The 19,216-nt window shown below is 37.7% G+C and overlaps 1 protein-coding gene and 1 long non-coding RNA gene across 2 annotated transcripts; one reads left to right on the forward strand and one right to left on the reverse strand.

Annotated features, from left to right (window-relative positions):
• Window positions 1-1,133: 1,133 nt before the first annotated feature.
• On the reverse strand, window positions 1,134-4,857 carry GIMD1 (GIMAP family P-loop NTPase domain containing 1). The gene is made up of 2 exons (XM_064652060.1): window positions 4,465-4,857; window positions 1,134-1,406 (listed from the first exon to the last, which is right to left on the reverse strand). The coding sequence occupies exons 1-2, from the start codon at window positions 4,855-4,857 to the stop codon at window positions 1,134-1,136; spliced, it is 666 nt and encodes a 221-aa protein (XP_064508130.1).
• LOC135413003 (uncharacterized) lies at window positions 1,281-16,118 on the forward strand. Its single transcript, XR_010430066.1, has 2 exons — window positions 1,281-1,359; window positions 4,387-16,118. It is a non-coding gene; the product is annotated as an uncharacterized LOC135413003 (long non-coding RNA).
• Window positions 16,119-19,216: the final 3,098 nt, after the last annotated feature.

The following is a 19,216-nucleotide window of genomic DNA, read 5'->3' on the forward strand; positions in this document are numbered from 1 at the left end:
CTTGAGACGTGCCCTGTCCAACGCAGCTGTGTTCTCAGCAACATGGCCTCGATACTTGTGACTGCTACTTGTTCTAGATATTCCATAGTAATGTTGTACAAATAGTCATGTTACTTCTTTTGATTCCTGACTTTTAAAAATATGAAAATAAACATTTTGGGTCAATTTACAATAACCCTTTTAAGTAGCTATTTAGAGATATTTCAGATATTTTGGCATATGATATTTAATCAAACGGTTACTGTCTAACCATTGAAGCAGTAAGTGCTATTTTAACTACTGAAATAAAAAAATATTAACCTCTCTGAATTTTTCAGGCTTTGAACTTCATCCAATAAATGGAGAGAAAACAAAATGACAATGATATAAAATTAAAAGGAACATGTGTAAAAGAGAAGATGAACAGATTTCCTTTTCAAATGAGTTTTGTATGTGCCTGTAAACTGTTCATTTTTCATGCATCTGGGAATAAGCAATAGTAATTAGTTCTTTTAAATGTGCTGAATAGCATTAAGCACATGGAAGCCATTTTATCTGCCTTGTAAACTACATATCCAATAATGGCTCATTAAACAAAATCCTTGAAGTTCAAAAACTCACTTATAACTAATCTTGAATCATGGTAAGGAAATACTTTTACAGGAGATAAATCTTAGCTTTTCATACCAGGGAGCTCTTTATAGAGATAGAAGTTCAGAGGAAGATCTGGAATTCAGAGGAACTCTTGAAAGCTTGAAGAATAGCAAAAGAGGCTCCCTTACAGTCTAAACTCATGTTCATTTTGTAGTTTTGTTTTGTTTTTTTTTTTTCATCTTCCAGATGTATATTCTATTTGAGCTGGAATATAGAGTCTGATGTAGTACAAAATCTCATTTGTGACTACATACATGTTAAGGGCGTGATTTTAGAGCACTAACTTTTTCTGATTTTGTGGTTGAAGCTAGGATTCTGGATGCAGTAGTGTAAGGTATTATATGAAAGGCAAGTAGTTTGGTAATTTAAAGAGATATTTCTAATTGTATGTTCAAAGGTATTTGGATGTGGAGTTTTCCAGCTGATGGCTTCTACTTTTTTATTTCTATTAAATGTTACCTACCATAGAAAATAGACAAATGAGCACCTGAAAGCTTATTTTATTCCTTGCTGTTTTTAAGTAAAAGCACTTGATAATTATTTTGTCTTATAAAATTCAAGAGCTTTCTTAAGACAATGGTTCTTTCCTCTTTAGTTATGCTCTTCTGGTTGTCTAGGAAAATGTATTTATGCTGTACTGAGCTCAAAAGTGACAACAGAGTACTTGAGGCACTGTGCAAGTATGTTTCTTCACTGCATCCAGCTTCTTCTGCCTTGTCTGCATGAGTAAGTAAAACTGCAGTGAAATCCTTCCATGTGGGACCCAGAAGTTCCTGTAATGAAAACCAAATCTTAAATGGTTATCTCTTCTTGTTCCTTTTCCCCACTCCCATTTCATATACTTAGTACATTAGCAGACTGTTACATGGTTTTGGTTTTTTGTTTTTTTCTTTTTTTTCCTGGCAGTAATCCAGTTCGTGCTATCTGAGTTGCTGAAATATCTGGGTTTTTTTCACCATTCCAAGACATTGGCATTCACTTTCTGTGGAAATATGTGGTCATGCAGTACTAGCAGTTCTCTCTTCTCTAAGTACAGATGTTAATAGAATTTCTCCAGTTATAAAATGTTCATGTAAATAAGGAAAAATGGTTTTTTAGCTATGTCACACATTAGTTTTAAATCAGTAGTTGCCACAAATCCATATTTCTGTAAGCTTTACAGCTCTTCGAAAAATTTTTTATAAAATCACCAAATCAACTTTTGTTGAAAAAATAAATGATGAATTTCTGTGTAACACCAACTGCAGTTCTAGCTGTGACCCAGCAATTCAGGAAAAACACAAATCAAATGCATCAACTTAAATAATGGGCAAGAGAGTTTGTCTTCAGCTTTGGTGGTTTATCTGATGGAGGCAAATGGAGAGAACAAGCTGCTTTTCTTTCAATGACTGCAGAAAATTTTAATATGAGTAAGAGATTGGGCTTTAATTTACAGATGTAAATGAAATTACAACTTCAGTGCGATCATGTTGTCTCCTATGTGATGAGAAGTCTAATTTGGTAATAAAGTCCACTTTTCAAATATCTTAATTAACTGTAACCTAAATACCAAGGTATATAAAACTGCTCTAAAGGATATCTTTCTACTTCCAAGATAGGTGGGGAGTTAAAAAAGCCTGGTATTTTGATAAATTAATCTGTTTTAGACATTGAGGATGAAAAATATTACACACATCTACAAAATTGTGCCATAGGCTGCTTAAGGAAGTCTTAGATTATCGGTTTCAGAAAGAGAGGATAGTGCTTTGATTTGCTGAGGACTCAAAGTCAATTATAATGTTTGTTCTGAAATTAGTATCTACCACTTTCAATTCATTAGGCTGTTATTGGGAAAAAAAATATCAGGCAAGTTTAAATTCTAGTAGTCTTTTACTGATATGCTGCCTTCATTTGTATGCCACCCCTAATTTGCAGAGAATCATGGTAAAAGCTCCTGATTTCTAAAGGTGGTCTTCATGCTTGTGTCTCCATCGAATGGCACACTGAAACAAAACTGTTAATGTTCATATTCCCAGCACCCAGGCACCTTTCCTGCCCTTTATTTTTGTGGTTGATGAAATCACAGTAGTTATTGCAGGAGCCAACCACTGTAGAAGCTCAGTCTGTTTTGATCATGAAACAGAAGTGTTGCATCTGTGCACACCTGCAGTACCATCATCTTTTTGGTGTTACAGGGATGCAGTGGCTTGGCTCCTATGACTGGAGCTTTGGAATGAAAGGCTACAGGCTCTTTAGGAAGGACAGGCATAGAGGAGATGAAGACAGGGTCAGTGACCAGCTGGAGTGCATGGAGCTCTGTCTGAGGATGGTTGAGGAGCCAACTGAGAGCTCATGGGTCAGGATTAAAGAGAGTACAGTGTTAGGTGACATTATAGTGGGGGTCTACTACAAGCTACCTGACCAGGAACACTGAGTGGATGAGGTCTTCTGTAGACAGAGAGGAGCGGTCCCTGTTCACAAGCCCTGGTCCTCACAGAGGACTTCAACCTCTCCACTATCTGTTGGAGGGACAACACAGCAGAGCATAAGCAATCCAGGAGGTTCCTGGAATGCATTAATGGTTACTTCCTTCTCCAAGTGATAGAGGAGCCAATGAGATGAGGATATAGTTATGCTGGACGTTGTTTTCACCAACAAGGAAAACTCATCTAGTTCAACAAGGGTCCTGCACATGGGGCAGGGCAAACCCAAGCACAAATACAGGCTGGGTGGAGAACGGATTGAGAACAGCCCTGAGGAGGATGTGAGGGTTTTGGTGGATGAGAAGTTTGACATGACCCAGCAATGTGCACTTACTTCCAGTGCCTAAAGAAGGCCTAGAAGAAAGAAGAATAAAAATATGTTGAAATTTGAATCAACTGTCAAACTAATGAAAAAGTGAGTAGCCTACCATAGAGAGGAAAGCAAATCAAACACATTTTAAAAGCTATATTTTCATTTATATATTTACTTACCAGTGTGTTATTATCTACGTATCTATTGTATATGTAGATAATATCAGTTACAGCAGATGCAGAAGACTTGATGGACTGAGAAGTCCCTTCTGGTCATAGATTTTTAGAAAATTCATTAGTAAAAGATAGATGCAAGGTGTAATGTGCAGACTTTGGCAATAACTGAAACCCTTTTTTTCTTAGTAAGTCATATGAACCTGGTTCATTTGATCAGATAGGCAAATTAATATCTGCTGGCCATTTTTTTCCTCTTCAAAGATATGTATGCATGTGTCTCCCTACATACCTTAACTACCTGCAAAAAAAAATATTTATTTCAAGTCAGTTATGCTATTAATTTTCTTTAGCCTGAGTAAATTTATGGTAGCTCCCTAGTTATTTTCTCTTAAATAGATACAGCAGTACAGTAGTAACAGTGCAGGACTGAGCTGATCATCCTTGTCCCAGGTCAGATTTTCTGTATGATTTTGGACCCATTGCGCTCTGCTCTGGTGCTTTGGAGAGTGCAGTAACTGACTTTTGCTTGCTTTAAACAACATTTCTCTTGAGCAAGCTAGATCTGTCATGATAAAGCACGAACTGTAATTCTGAGAGAACAGCTTACTTTGATAGGTAAATTTGGTTCCTAAATTCCTTTGTGCCAAGCCCACTTACAAAAGAGAGCAGTTCTTGCCTCTCTTTTCTCAGGTTTATTGCAGTAAGTGTAGCTACGGTGTTGGAGTTGGGAATGGTGTGTTTCAACTGCTGGACTGTGAAGTGTTCCAGTTTTCATCTGCACTTCTTTATTTTACCTTTGCAGTCAACTCTTCCATAGCTATTGTCCCCCGAAGATAAAAGAGTTGCCATTAGGGCAGAGACTTCTATTTGTTTTCTTTACCTGGATGAACTGAACTGCATCATTACTCTCATCCGGACACAGAGGCAAGTCAGCCCGCAGGACCAAGAGAGCCAGGTGCAGGCCTTCCTCCCCGAAGTGGTGAGCCAGGGCTGATGCCACCGTGTCTCTCACCTGCTCCTTGCTCAGAGCACTGTGAGGGTAGCTTGGAGTGTCAAGTACTCGAACGCGGAGAGCCAGCTCGCAGCCATTTCTTCGCATAATCCCCAAAATGCGACAGCTGCGTCCAAGGCTACAGCATGTAGTCACAGAGCTTGGGGAGCGACGGCTCTCAAAGTCTGAGCTGCCCAGCAGGCTGTTCCCAGAAGCACTCTTGCCAGTCTGAGTTTTTCCAAGGACAACAAGGTTGATTGTCATCTCATTGGTGTCTGCCATTGTCTATGCTTTCTTTTATCCACAAACCTGTCACTAAGTGAAGTACAAGTAAGGTGTTTAAGATAACTTAAAAAAAAACCCAAACAAACAAACAAAAAACTCCCACAAAAATTTCAAAATTCATTGTCTTTTGAGTGTTATTCTCTGCCTGAAATTTTTTCAGGATTGTGGTGTAGAATAATATTTAGTACAGGACATACACCTCTGTCTGATCAAAGGATGGATCTTCGCTGTCTTTCCCAGTCTGCTGCTGAGAAATAAGAAGATCCTGTGAAAGGTGTCACAGGTAGAAAAGCAACCTAACAGGCTTCACTCCTACACTGACAGAAACTGAAGAGCTAGGAAAGAATCTGATGTGAGAAGAGATTTAGGAACAAGCAAAGCAGACAGAGCTAAGGAGAGGCAACAGAGAAGGGAGGAATTGGGAAACAACTGTGGAAAAGAGTGTTGCCATGCAGAGAGAGTAATAGATTAGGAAAAGGAGGAAAACTAGGGGAGGAAGAAGAGAATGGTAACAAATAGGTGCTGCTGTTATTAAGTGACTACATTTCAGGATTTCCATATTTACTTGTTTTGGGAAAAAAAATGGATAATCAGGGAGAAGTAGAGTTTAAAGAAGCGCTTCTTCAAAGCGGAGAACAGCTTTCATCAGAGTATGTCTTTCATCAACTACCACTGAAGTTGAAATAGACTAATCTGAAAGGGCTTTCTGACACGGATAAATATAAGTATGTCACTGAAAAAAGAGAAGAGCTGAAATAACCAATGCTGCAGCTTCTAACCCTATATGAAAATGAGATGTTGAAAATGTATCCTACATAGACTTAATAACACAGTGGAAAATGAAGACATAGACTGGTGGATGAAGAGTTGGCTGGGTATAATTTCCAGTTACTGTAATTGTTCATAAATAAGACCTCTCATTCTCTTTGTACCTTTCTGTAATCCAGTATCTGAAGGGGGTTTGGTGCATATTGATCGACTAACAGGAATACTGACTATTTAAGTAAATTCAGACATGTTTCAAAAGGTAAAACCATAGTGGCACTTGGTAGTTCATTTTAAGTTTTTAGTGACATCCAAACTTCAGAAAGAATTTTTTAATTAAGATTCTATTTTTAGGTGTTCATAGAGAAATCACGGATAATTTTAGACTGGGATTTCCTGTGATTAATTCATTTAGATTCTTGCTGTGCAATTTAAGCTTTCTCCCTCAAATTAAAGCCATGCCTAAATCAAACTTTTGAAATAAGTTCAGTACAATGCCAAACATGCAAGAGCTAGTAATATGCTAATTTAGTTACAGGCGACTTTGAATACTGTACATGATAATCTTCCTTACTGAATTCACAGTGTGATTTTTGTGGATTTTTCAATGATCAATTTCCTTTTAAAAAAGACACCTTATGAAATGGTTATCTTCAGTTATTAATCAGTTTAGATGTGCATTGTATACTTTTTCTGTAGCATAATAATATGACTTGGTGGGCATGCATTTGTGCATTCCTTTTTTAAATTACAATCAAATATTTGTTCTTTTTTCCTGTAAGCAGCCTACCCTTAAATACTTAAATTTCCATATTGTGTCACTTACCTTATTTTCACTTAAATTCTTCTTGCAATCAGACTTCATTCATAAACCACATGTGCAGTGTAAAAAGAAGTCCATATATGAACTTTGAAACTAACAGCAGCAATGTACCATGCTGTGACTGTTACGTACACATGAATCTGGTTAATCTATTACTAATAGATCCTCATTCAATTGGATATATTTGGTCAGTAATTGGCACTGTTGAATTTTTGCAATTTAGCTACAGATACCGTTTTTGCAGTTACTTTAGTGATTGTATGATGATATTTTTGAAAGTTGCTTGAATTCCACCAGCATTTAAATGTGCAAGTGATAATGGAGGTGGTGGAATTACTTTGTATTGCATGTTCTGAATGTGAAGAGTGTATGCACTCTCTCTTATTATTGCAATGAATTAATAATAGCAATATTTTCATAGCACAAGGTAAATAATTTGCAGACATAAAGATGTTTGCCTAACAAAGATGGATTAAAATAATAAAACAAGTATTAAGATACAGAAATTATTTGTGAATCAGGAAGCAAACTGAGGGCTTGCACAACTGCCAGTCATGTGCATTAGCTGTTGGCTGGATGGCCTAATACATTCCTCCTGCAAATATTGTTATTTGCCACGCTGCGTTTGCCAGAGAGAAAAAGATTGTCCAGAAAGGACCTATCACTTGCTTTTTAGACAATATCCTACAAGTGGGTAAATAACTGGTAAGAAAATAAATAGATGGCTGTGTAAGTTTTTTTTTGCTGTATGTTTTTAGGAGCATGTAGACAAGTTGCTTTCAGACAGCACTCTGATCTTGCGCCTGCCTATTCTGGTGATAGGTCAGACATTAAATCTTTTCTTGTATTGTAAGTGTACTTGAGGCAACTACTGATAGTTTCCACTGTGAAAAACCTTACAGCTCTATGCTGTGCACAGCCTTTTTGTCTTAAGGCACATTTATATATGAAGTGTATGGCTAGTGAATACAAACTCAAGACTGGATGATGCTTCACTCCATAGTGAAGCAAAAGGGTAGATCAGTCTCATAAAACTGGATATTGTGAGATAAAATCCACATGCTTCCTTTAATTTGCCTGTAAGTCTTGACTTTGGTTAAATTGTCGGTCTAGCTCTGTACTTTTCATTGGACTGTTCCTATGCACAATTTTAGGGATAGGTACAATTTCAAAAGAATTTGTAACAGAAAGTTAGAACTCAATTTCACTTAGGAAGACTGTAAAATGCCTTCTCAAATGGGTTAGATGGGCGGTTTTTCCTTCTTTCAGAGAAAGCTGCAGGGAGAAGCTGTGAGCAAGCTATCTCCCTGGTATGCAGAGAGATAACATGTTTGCACACGTGTACAAGGCCTCCCCAGGCCAGAGAGAATGGGGGAGGAGAGAGAGAAGATACAAAAAGCCTTGGAGAAGGCGGAGCATTGCCTTTTTCCACTGGGGGCCCGGTGTGTGCAGCATCATTAAGAAGTGATCCTTGCATCTGAAATAAACTTTTTTAAAATCCTTCCAGTGCCTTGGCATTCTTGGGAAGAATACCTTACAACGATAATGTCCCTCATGACATCTGAAGTGGTATATGTCCTAGCAGTCACATTCAACTGAGCTAGTAGACTGCCAAGGAGATAATTTAAGTTGGTGTGGACAAGGATTTAGACTACCAAGAGAGCTAGAATCCCAGAAGCAGAGGAGTGTTGTATACAAAATACAGCTTGCCCAGCTGGATGCAGAACTGGGGTTTTATGATGGTTAGATGGCTGTAAAATTAGGAGTAGTGTAAATGAGGCACTACTTAAATGAGACCTAAAACTTGGCTAAACAAACTTCACCACGAAAAAAAAAGGCATTTCTTTCCAGTGTTATTATGTGTGTAATACAGTCCGAGTTGGAACGCATCTGGAAGGTCTTACAAGAGCACAGGCAGAGGATTTTAAAAAGTTGTCTTCCTGGGAGGATATGACAGGGAAAAAAAATCACACTGATTTATATGGCACTTGCATAAACTCCTCAAATGTGGAAAAAGTCCTCCCCAAGGTGGCAGTATCAGCCTGCTCCACAGGTACTATAAAACTAAGCCGGGGTCCCCTTGCTCTGCAGTCCTATGCTGAAATAAAATACCAGGTCAGAAGTGAGCTACGACATTAAAAAACACAGAATAATTACAGGACTTTTCAAACATCTCCTGAAATAAGAAATGTTGAAAACATTTGTCTCACTTTTGTCAAAAGAAATATTTTTATTTTACCTACAAAATGCAGACACCTTAATTAATGAATTTGAACAGCAGTAATGGAAAGGTAGCAGTTAAGAAACAAAGTGTTATTTACTGTTCCTTACATGATTCTTGTAAATCAAGGCCTTTTGTTTTCTCTAGCTTTTAAGTTGAGCTAGTGACAATTATTATGGGGCTTTAGATATGAGATCTTAAAATCTACTTATTGTCAGAATATGAATTTGCAAAGAACAAGTACAGAGTACAATAAAATTTCCTTGGATGCTTTTTAGCACTGGTTGCTGCCAGTGAGTAAGCTATTTTTTTGTTTGCTTTGTTTTTATATTACTTTATTTTTGAAATGGCAAAGAGAAAACCAAGAGTGAGCCTATTATGGATTGGCAGACAGGAAGGATTCTTGTAACTGATAAAGGAAGCCTTATACTCTTTCCATGAAAATACCAAGCAAGTCTAGAGAGGAATCGTCAAGAATCTGAGGAAGTAAGTTCCCTAATCTAGTTGAAAATGAGCATCATTTGTGTATCCAGCATCTTTATTTGTCTTCAAAAAAACAAGACTAAAATCATTTGCGAGTAACCATTAGTTTTGTATCTGTCTACAGAATTAACTAGAGTTGCAATGCACTTTAGTCGCAGTATTGTGTCAACTGCTGCTCTGTTGTAGTCCCTGTGATCACCCAGTTGGTTTGCACACACCCTAAACAAGCTCTCCATGATGCTTGTTAGGGTACACCAAGCAGGCTAGATCTTGTAAAACTGAAATAGCAGAGTTTCTCTTTAGGCACATGGTATCTCTTACCATGTGTCATCTTTTAGTTCCCACGCCTTCCCATCCCTTACAGCTTCTTTCCTGATGTGGGCTCTCATTTTAGCCCAAGATGATGCCATAATAAGTAATTTAAGATGTGCTTTGATGAATTTCTCTTACTTAGAGAAAACCCAGTGAGGCCATTTTATGGATTGCCACACACAGAGGCAGGCTGTTAGCTTGCCCAAACAACATGAGAAATCCAGGAAGGTATGCAGTCCATGTAGTCAGTGTGGCTTCAGTTCTGTTAGATGTGTAATTTCTAAGAAACAGCAGGCACGTCACTGCTTAGAGAGAAATAAGACAGATCTAGTGATGTTCTACTCCTTTTGGACTGCATTCACACCAAAGCCTTCTGTGCTGATTCTAAAGGATGACACATGTAAAGTATACTAAAGTTTCCTTAAAACAGATTATTTTTTTTAGCTTTGCTTAATGCAGTCCTCAGTATCCATAGTAATTTTGAACATAAGTAATCAATTATCAGCAGTCTGCAAGATTATGTTTCTTTTTGCAGTATAGGTGGTTGTGTAGGTTATATGCTACTACATTGGCATTGCTAAGGGGAAAGGAGGTGGGGTGTAGCTGCAGACTAAGGTTGCAATTGCACCAGCTTTTGGCCAATGTCTGTTTGTACAACTGTGGAATCAGTCCCTCAGGTTCCTACTGTACTTCTTACAGCAGATTATGGGTTCAGGGCAAATACTGCTGCAGAAAGGCAGATCAAGGACCCGCTTTGTATTTGAGAGGAAATCGAAGAGAACTATCTGAACAGTGAGAATATCAGTCAGACTTTTTTTCCTCTCTATTCTCCAAAGGAATCACCAAGAGCCACAAGATATCCTTGTCCTTCATCCTCTGCAAATAATAGGCAACCTCAGGTTAGAAAGCAGTATCTGACATTCTGATCTAGTAGGTCTCTGCTGTGGAAGTAGTGTGTGTCTTCAGTTGGCAGGAGTTATATTCTTCTAAGCACTCTGCTTCTCTGTGCACTTAGAACAGCACTGTAGCAAGCCACAGGAACACAGTCTCTTCTTGTTTCCTGTTAGAATGGTTTGGTGTGACATGGCTTTCCAAAATGCTGGGGGATGCATTGTAAAGTAGGGCATATCACTTTCTGTTGCAGGCTGCCAGTTTCTTAAATCTCCTGCTAGTCCCCTCTCCAGTTTAACTGATGATTTTCCCCATGGCACTGTATCAATTTTTTTTTAATATGCAAAGAATGTTTTTAACATACCATATTGTGCTATGTTGTCTCTTGAGCAGATTACTGAGAGATATTCAAACTACCTTGTTTTCACCCATACTGTCATGATATGTTTTCTCTGGTATAAAGTTGGATGTAAGTCAGAAGTGTGCAGGTCTGGCTATAGGGCTGTGCCATGAGGCTGACATGTTTGTGTCTGTTCACTACTTCATGTGAAATACGCAAAATATCCAAAGAAATAAAGATAATATTGCAAGTAAGATTACAGGTATGTAAATAATATTTTTAAAACAACAACAAAAAATCAGAAACTGTTGATTTCAAAGGCATATATTTGAGAAAGAAACAATAATCAGAAAGGATGAAAATACAGACTTAAGGAAGAATCCTTTTTCCCTTACACATAGTTAGATGAACTCTGTGACTGGCCTCATACATCTTCTGTTGAGACAACCTGAGTCATATTCATTCACTTTCTTGTGCTTAGCCTCAAAATTTGTCCATGTGTGTAAAAACATTTTGCCCCTGGGACAAAAGTCCTGTGAATGGTGAACATATTTGGAAGCTCGGGAAACCCAGTCTTGGCTGCTATTTCTATAACACTCATTCCCTAATTCTGAGAAGCTGCACAGTTTCTCAGTTTCCTCATCTAAATAATACAGGGAGTATTCAACTCTTTTGAAGATGTGTAGTGGGAGTGATTTAGCTGAAGGGAATGGATTTCTCTACAGCAATAACAACATCGCTTGCATTTAAAAGAAAAAAATGTATTTTTATCATATTGTACAATGCTCTGTAGGGACCCAAATGACTTAAGACATACTTTCCAAAAATATTCCCATGATGCCTGGAAAGGGTATAACCATTGTAACACTAGTAAGCACAGAAGTTGCACTGATGCACAAAGTTGAACTGGTCATACTGCTACTCTTATGCATTCTAATCCTCAAGAGATATGTCATAGAAAGTCAGGAATACAGAGTTTATAAAGTTTAAACTCAAGGATGTGTAAAAATGATATATCTCTACTCAATAACATGAATATCTGTGTGTATTCAGGACAGATTTATTACTCAGTTCCTTCATTTTCTTATTTTCCAGGTTTTCCAGGCTGTTTGTATTTCTATGGATACAACATATGTTGAGGACTTCTCTTAAAATACCCAACTTGATATTTTTTATATTTAATTCCTATTAGGAATCTCTCTTGTCTTCTCTTTGTATACCTACTCTTTAGAGACGATATGCTCAATTTTGAAGAGCATTTTTTAAAGAAATACAAGTTTGAGGAGCTGGACTACTGCTTAGAAATACTACACTTTTGGTTTTATTAATCATGATTGCTTGTGATAGCCTGCACAGATGCTTTTTATATTTTAAAACATTCCAAACAAGCTGAATCTGAAGTCAACTTCCAATATATTTCATGATGTCAAGCCCCTGAACATGTAATGCCAAGAATTTATCCTGTAAAAGTTGTCTTACAAGCCAGTGTGACTTGTTTTGGCAACACACTTGTTCAGAAAAGCGGAATTGCTTCAGATTGTTTATTAAAATTCTGATGAGTAAAGGGGAAAAGTATATAGTTACAGAGCTGGTATGTGGTTTGGGACTGGGAGCCCCAGATTCGGTAATTAACTCCAATGCTTTAGCATTCTAATATTAACTGTCACAAAATACTGTGAAGCTGGAGCTTTTTAAATTCATGTCTTTTCTGTATGAGGGGACAAAAGAAAAAAAAATCCCCACCTGCCTTTCACGGTGGAAAGGATTTAAGAAATCATAATGTTTCCTCTCTTCAATGCTGTGTGTTGTAGCATCTGTAGTGTGCTATGTTCAGGAACGTGTTACCTCTATTAATTGTGGAAATGTGTCTAGGATCTTTCAGGCCTTCAAGTGTGATAGACTATTACCTTATTCAGTGGCTGGAAGTCTGTTATTGATGCAAAATATAGAGCTGCATCACCACTTGTTCTCCTGAAATTAAAGGTTTTTAGGTATAGAAAAGAAAAGTCTGTACAAATGCTGCAGAGCTGAAGCCTAGTTACATACATAACTATGAGCAATGGAAGACACACTTGAGCTTCAGATACATCAGAGGGCTGAGAAGTTGCAGGTTGATTGGACTTTTCTCTGGATTCCTCCATGGTTTTACATCACTGCTTGGCAGACTTCATCATCTGCACACAGTGGAAGCCGTCTGCTGAGTATCTTCAGATAAAATAGCCCGAGCTATAGCACTCTGCATGGCACACAGAAAATGTGAAGCCAGATCCTTCTGATGTCATATACCTTTGAATAAGTCACCAAAATTTAAAAGCTGGAAAAGTTAAGGGTATTAATGATACCCAAGGAAACAAATAGGGACTAGAAGAAAGTTTTCGGAAGTCAATTTACATTATTTATTTTATTTTGATTTTTTTGTTATTTTTTTCCCTTGAGGTCTACAAACCAGTTTGCCACTACAAATTCAATGAATGCACTCTTCAGGTCCTCAAAGTCTTGATGTAGACACCTTCTCCTTCCACCTACTTCCCTCCCCATCTAGACTTTGCTTGTTTCCTTCTTCATGTGGCTGTCTTTCCAACCAGAAAGAGTTGGGTGCAACTTCTGTCCATTCAATTCCTTAGTTGAGAGCAGCCTCTGCACTTCCGAAGAAAGTTTTTGGGGTGTTTTTTTTGTTTCTTTTTTTCCCCACTATCAGACATCTGGCATCCTGGAAAAAGTTTTCCTGATGGTGCTTCCAGTCCTGATGCAAATCTGGGCTCCCTGTACAGAGTGGGATAACGTGTCAGAAGGGAAGACTGATGATTACGTGGCCTGACAAACCAACTATCAAATTCATAGACTCTGATAAAGTAAGTGAAAGTATTGTCTCCCCTTCCTGTAGTCAGCTGTGGTTTTTATCCAAATAGTTAAGCCTCTGATGTATTTTACAATACAGCACACTAAACCATGAGACGAGTTTAAAATGTGGCATCATGCTGTGAAGAACTACTGTGGCAGAGATGAGAATATTCCATCTGTAGCACAATGCAAATGCAGCACTGCTGGTGGAAATTCAACTATAAATCACTCTCATGCAATGTTCAATAGGCCTTTTCTCAGAACAGAGGTGTACAGGGGACATCTCTGTATAGCAGAGACCAAACTATGAGTCCCAGAAAGTTCTATTTCCCAGTTAAGTAAACCAATAAAAATAATTCAGGGATTCAAGTGAAGCTTAGTTTTGATTTGGAAAAAACCCGAAACTTATGTAGTGAATTTCTGTTTCTACATTATCTTCCCTGTAGCTCAAACAGTGCTTGCCTATTGTCAACAGCTAAGATTTTACAAAATTTTTCTTTAGAGTCAGCATAAAATCATCAACGGGCCATGAAGAGCAAACAAGAGTAGTATTTTTTTCAGTCTACACCCACATTTCTTTCCTTAGAAATGGCATTTGTCTCAGATGAGAGAAAGGATTCATTTGAAAAAAAAAAAAAGATGGAAACTGTAATGCGGGAACAAAAACTTTTGGCTGTCAGCATTTCCGTAACCTCACATGACCCAATTTTCATGTCTTAATTTATCATCTTGGTGTAAAGAGAAAACATGGTTTTGTTTTGCTTGTTTCAGATTTGAATAACTGGATGATTATATATAAATTTACAGCATTTGTGCAGAAGATGTGTTGGGTTTAACATCTGTCAGAGAGCTGCATCTTAAATTGCTTTTCGTGATCATCTTTTGGCTGTTATTTTCTGGATAATTTGTGACTTCTAACTGGTTTAGAGAATTCTTATTCTAGCAAAAGGATAAATCCAGCCTGAGTCAAGAAAGTAGTCTCTCTTTAACATGTATACAGCTAGAATTCAGTGGCTAAATTATCTGTTTTCTTAGAAAAGATAAACTAGTGACAACATTCAACAGTTAGCTGAGTTTTGGTGCTTCCCGAGGGGGCTCTGAAGGCCTATAGTGAAGACCTATGAAATGTATCTTAAACTAAGTTGCAACAGAGGGACAGTCTTAAACAAATGATAAAGGAGAAATCTTTCTTTTAATTAGAAGTCCATGTGTAGCGATTTGGTACGTCTTTGATACCATCACTTAAGCTGTTTGGGTATAAAATAGGTTGTCTTCTGGCAAGATGTGAGAGAGTTCACTGGAGCCTGGAAAAATGTCTTCAGTCTTTCTGTAAGACCCCCAAGGACAGATTTTTTTGCCATATTTATTCACTGAACACTTAACTTCATTGTAGACACTTTCTCAAAAATTTTATGAAGAGCTTCTTAGAGCTGAAATTCTTTATCTGCCATTAGCACCAGAGTTCCACAGGCAGCCCATGGAGCTGTCAGGCTTTGCAAATGGATGTGTCAGGAAAGGCAGATGTGCTAAAGCATGAGAAATCATTAAATAGAAGGAGCTTGCAAAAAAGGAGTCTACTTTAGTAGATGGGAGATTCAGTGACTGTATGAAATATGCACTATATCATGCTGACTAGTGCTGCAGTGTTCAATACTGGTCCACAAAATTTGGTGTGCTGTCTCCATCCCCATGATATTCACTGCCATGGAAGACTCGACTTGTGGACTCTGGCAGCTGAAAAGAGGAGCTACACAGATGACTTCACACTGTTTAGAATACAAATTTCTGTATTTGGGGAATATTATGGAATTGCTAACAAATTAGTCTTTTTTAATCGTAGTGGCATGTATGCATTTCCTGTCCCAACATGTACATGACTATTCATAGCACACCAAAACAGTTGCAGATTATTTTTTTGCCTTTGAATACAAACAGCATGAAGAAAAATTATTTTCTAGACATCAAAGAAAATTAAGTCATAATGACCAAGGACAAAAAACTGAGCAAAAATCTAAATATTGGCCTGTTTTATGCCATTTAATGATATCAAGACCAGCTATTAAAGGAAGGCAAAGAGAGGAAAAAGAAAGGGGAGATGGCCCACAGTTTGAATTTAATCATAGACAAAAAGTAAATTGTAATTTGGACTGTAATGTGGTGAAAATAGCCTATTTGGACCTTAATACAAGGAGGATGTGGTAATTCAGACTCTCATTTCGATAAGACATATTGGGTACTAAAGTCTGCCCTTGCACATAAATGATTTTTATTTATAGTGTTTCACCTTTCAGATTTCTTGGATCTGAACATATCTAACCTTATTGAAATACGAATCTAGACATTGGAGCCGCTTAGCTGCAGCTATGTCAACAGTGTAACACAGCAAACCAACGGTTTAGAGTGAGAAGTTAAATATATTAGAGGAAACTGGGGAATTGCAGCGGCAGCGGGTAATTTCTTACATGGAATATTGCCAAGGAATACCACATACCTGATGGCAAAAATGTCATGTGAGCATGCCTCTCTTACTCCTTCTTCTCCAATACTGGGTTTACACAGCATAAAACAAAGAAAAAAAAGAAGGTGGGTGCCCAAACTGAAAGGGAAGAGTTCAGGAATATGACATGTGTGCAAAGTGCAGGACAAAGTGTTGCGCTGGTGAGGAAAAGGCACCACAAAGTAGGGTGGAAGCTATGACGTGAAACTTATGAACATTGGTTATTTTATTGGTTGCAGGAGTCTAACCTGAGTCTAAATGAGGAAGTGGACTGGGTGAAACAAATAGTAAGATTGTACAGCTTTGCTTAGTGTAAGTTAAAATAACCAGACTTTCTTTGGAAACCTTAGAGAACCTGTGTGTCTGTTTGCATCTGATATCAGGAATGTAAATTCAGACTGTCTGCAAGATTAGGAAAAGTTATTGTGCAGGTGCTGGTGTGTCTCTCTGAAAATTAATATTGGTCCTGGGGCAAAAAGCAGCTGGAACTCCTGAGGCTTGGGAAAAGAGTGTCACAGAGGGATGCTCCAAGTAGTCTGCATCTTCATTGTCTTGCCCCCTAAATAGTGTCTAATTTCCAGAAGTGCTTGGCCTCCAAGAATACTTATTTGAGGTATTGAGCCAGTAGGAAGAGAGAAAAGTTGTGGTTTTCAATTAGAATTGTGAATTTAAGCGCTTAAACATTGAAGTAACAATCCTTCTTTAAGAAAAAAAAAAAGAAGAAAAGGGAAGGGAAGGGAAGGGAAGGGAAGGGAAGGGAAGGGAAGGGAAGGGAAGGGAAGGGAAGGGAAGGGAAGGGAAGGGAAGGGAAGGGAAGGGAAGGGAAGGGAAGGGAAGGGAAGGGAAGGGAAGGGAAGGGAAGGGAAGGGAAGGAAAAAGACAAAGTCCCACCCATGTCTCGCTTCTAAACTGGTCCCAGATAACTGTGCAGGGGCGGTCTCTTGGAACCTGGATGCAGTTCCAGCAAATCCTGCAGCATTCCTATTGGAAGACTTTGCAGAAGTATATTTCAAAGGCAAGACTTGCTTTGAGTGAAAGGCCATATGTTTACAGGAACTTTGATCCAACTTCCTCTGGCATAGATGGGAATTTTAGTGCTGAATTTGTCAGCTTCTCCTCCAAATCATACAATTTTCCTCCTTTTCTTGTGCGTCCACTGGCTTCCAAACAGTGCCTTTGTCCTGCTCTTTCCTGTGTTTGCCAGATTCTCTTGAGTTCACCTTGAACCTTTTAGATTCCAGCCTGCAGGTTTTCAGATTCACCAACTGAAAAGAGTGTAGGAAGAGTTTCAAGCATAAAATTGTGACTGTGGCAGTAGCTGAAGAACACTGAACGGGCTTTAATGCATAAAGGTATCGAACAAAAGAAGGATGAAGGACTTGTGGGTTGGCACTGTTAAGTTTATTGAGGAAAAAAAAGCGAGGCTCATGTATTGAGCCAGTAGAACATGATAATGGTAAAATGTCATTAAGGTTAGTTTGATTTCCGTGCATAACAGTAACTTATGACTCTTTCAGATATGACAGATCAAATTCCTTTCTGCTGTACCTCAGAATAACTTTGTTGGGTTCATTTGCTTTAACTACTATAGTGCTCTCTTGGTTGGGTGTGCTTATAAATCATTTGAGTAGTGCTGGTTAAAACTGAAATAACATTGATGTAAGCGAGACCTTTCACTTCAAATTGAGATGGCAAAATATTTTCATCCTCTTGAGAGGAAATGACAATGAGCTATGGTGTACTAAAGGAAAGCTGAGCATTGTAACTCTTGGGATCACATTGAGAAACTCTTTGTAAGGCCATGGCCTCTCTCACTTCATATTTTCAAGTGTCCAAACTGACTTTATTTCTGTTCAAAAGGAGGACAGTCAGACTTTTATTTTTCCTGCAAGTTTGCATTCTCATTTCTCTCACTTTCACAAAGAATGTTACCTCAGAAACATTAAATGGGAAACATGTGCTTCAGGGCTAATGGTATTGCTTCTTTGTAAGGTCAACTCCAAAGTCTCAACATAAAGGCTTTGTTAATCTAAAGTGAAATAAAAGCAGCTGTCATAAAGCATGTGATATATAAACTCTCATTTAAAGTTGTATTATATTCCTCTTATTATTTTTAATAGTCTGAATTGAGAAAGAGAAAAATATTTATTGAAGGGATAAAAAGCAGCACTCTTCTAAACTTCTCAAGAAAGGGAGGATAAATATTTTGCCCCTGATAAAAAGACACTATCTTTAAGTGCCTTTTTTTCCCCCTCAGTACTCATTTCTCTTAGGTCACATGTTCTGTCTACAAAAGAGCAAGGAGTATTGGTATTCTGTAACTGAGAATAGCAGACAAGATAGATAAATTTTGGCTTTTTCAAGCCAAAGAAAGAAAGAACATTTTTCCTTTTACTTATTATGAAATCCATGGATTGTTACCTGCCAGGACCATCAGTTGCTAAACATGAACAGTTATCCTGATGATGTTAATTTTGTGATTGTATCTATGCAACTTTTAAGATACACAATGTTTTATTTATATATAGGTGTCAGGAAAAGTTGCTGCTGTGAATCAATGTTCATGTCTGATTCTTCTCTCTAAAGATTCTTTTGCAAGGACATGTATTAAAAAACAGGACCCACAGACACAACTTGGAGGCCAAACTATTTCATCAAGCAACTAAAAACTTCTTGACAAATGTAACCTATGAAAGTGAAAACTAAAACTGCCTGCAAGTGTTGGGTATGAGCTTTTTCCGAGACTATAATGACCACTTGACTGTGTGAAATCACATTATGGAAAAGTGTACAAATATGTGAGCGGTTTATAAGATGTTGGTGGAAATGTGCCTTTTAACGTACCTCAGTGAAAAAAGAATTAACTGAAGAAATTTTAAATTACGTTTTCTTCACTGCCTTGCTGGCCCTCACCAAAGCTATTACCTTGGAAATCAGAAAGTTTTGAAAATCTATAGAGAAGTTTGGGTTTTAAAAAAAAATATTATGTACATTTCTCATATGTATCATGAATGTTTATTTTTCTCATCTTGGTTGTTTTCTTCCTTGCGTGCAACAGATAATTTAGTTGTTGGTACAGCTACATAGTCTTTGATAGCAATAAAATCTATGGACAACAGAGAAAAATAAGAATAAAAATTATATTAGGAGAAAACAAAACAACAGTTCTACAATTTGTAGGAA

The sequence above is a fragment of the Pseudopipra pipra genome, chromosome 4 (assembly GCF_036250125.1).
Source record: "Pseudopipra pipra isolate bDixPip1 chromosome 4, bDixPip1.hap1, whole genome shotgun sequence".
Taxonomy (NCBI): Eukaryota; Metazoa; Chordata; class Aves; order Passeriformes; family Pipridae; genus Pseudopipra; species Pseudopipra pipra.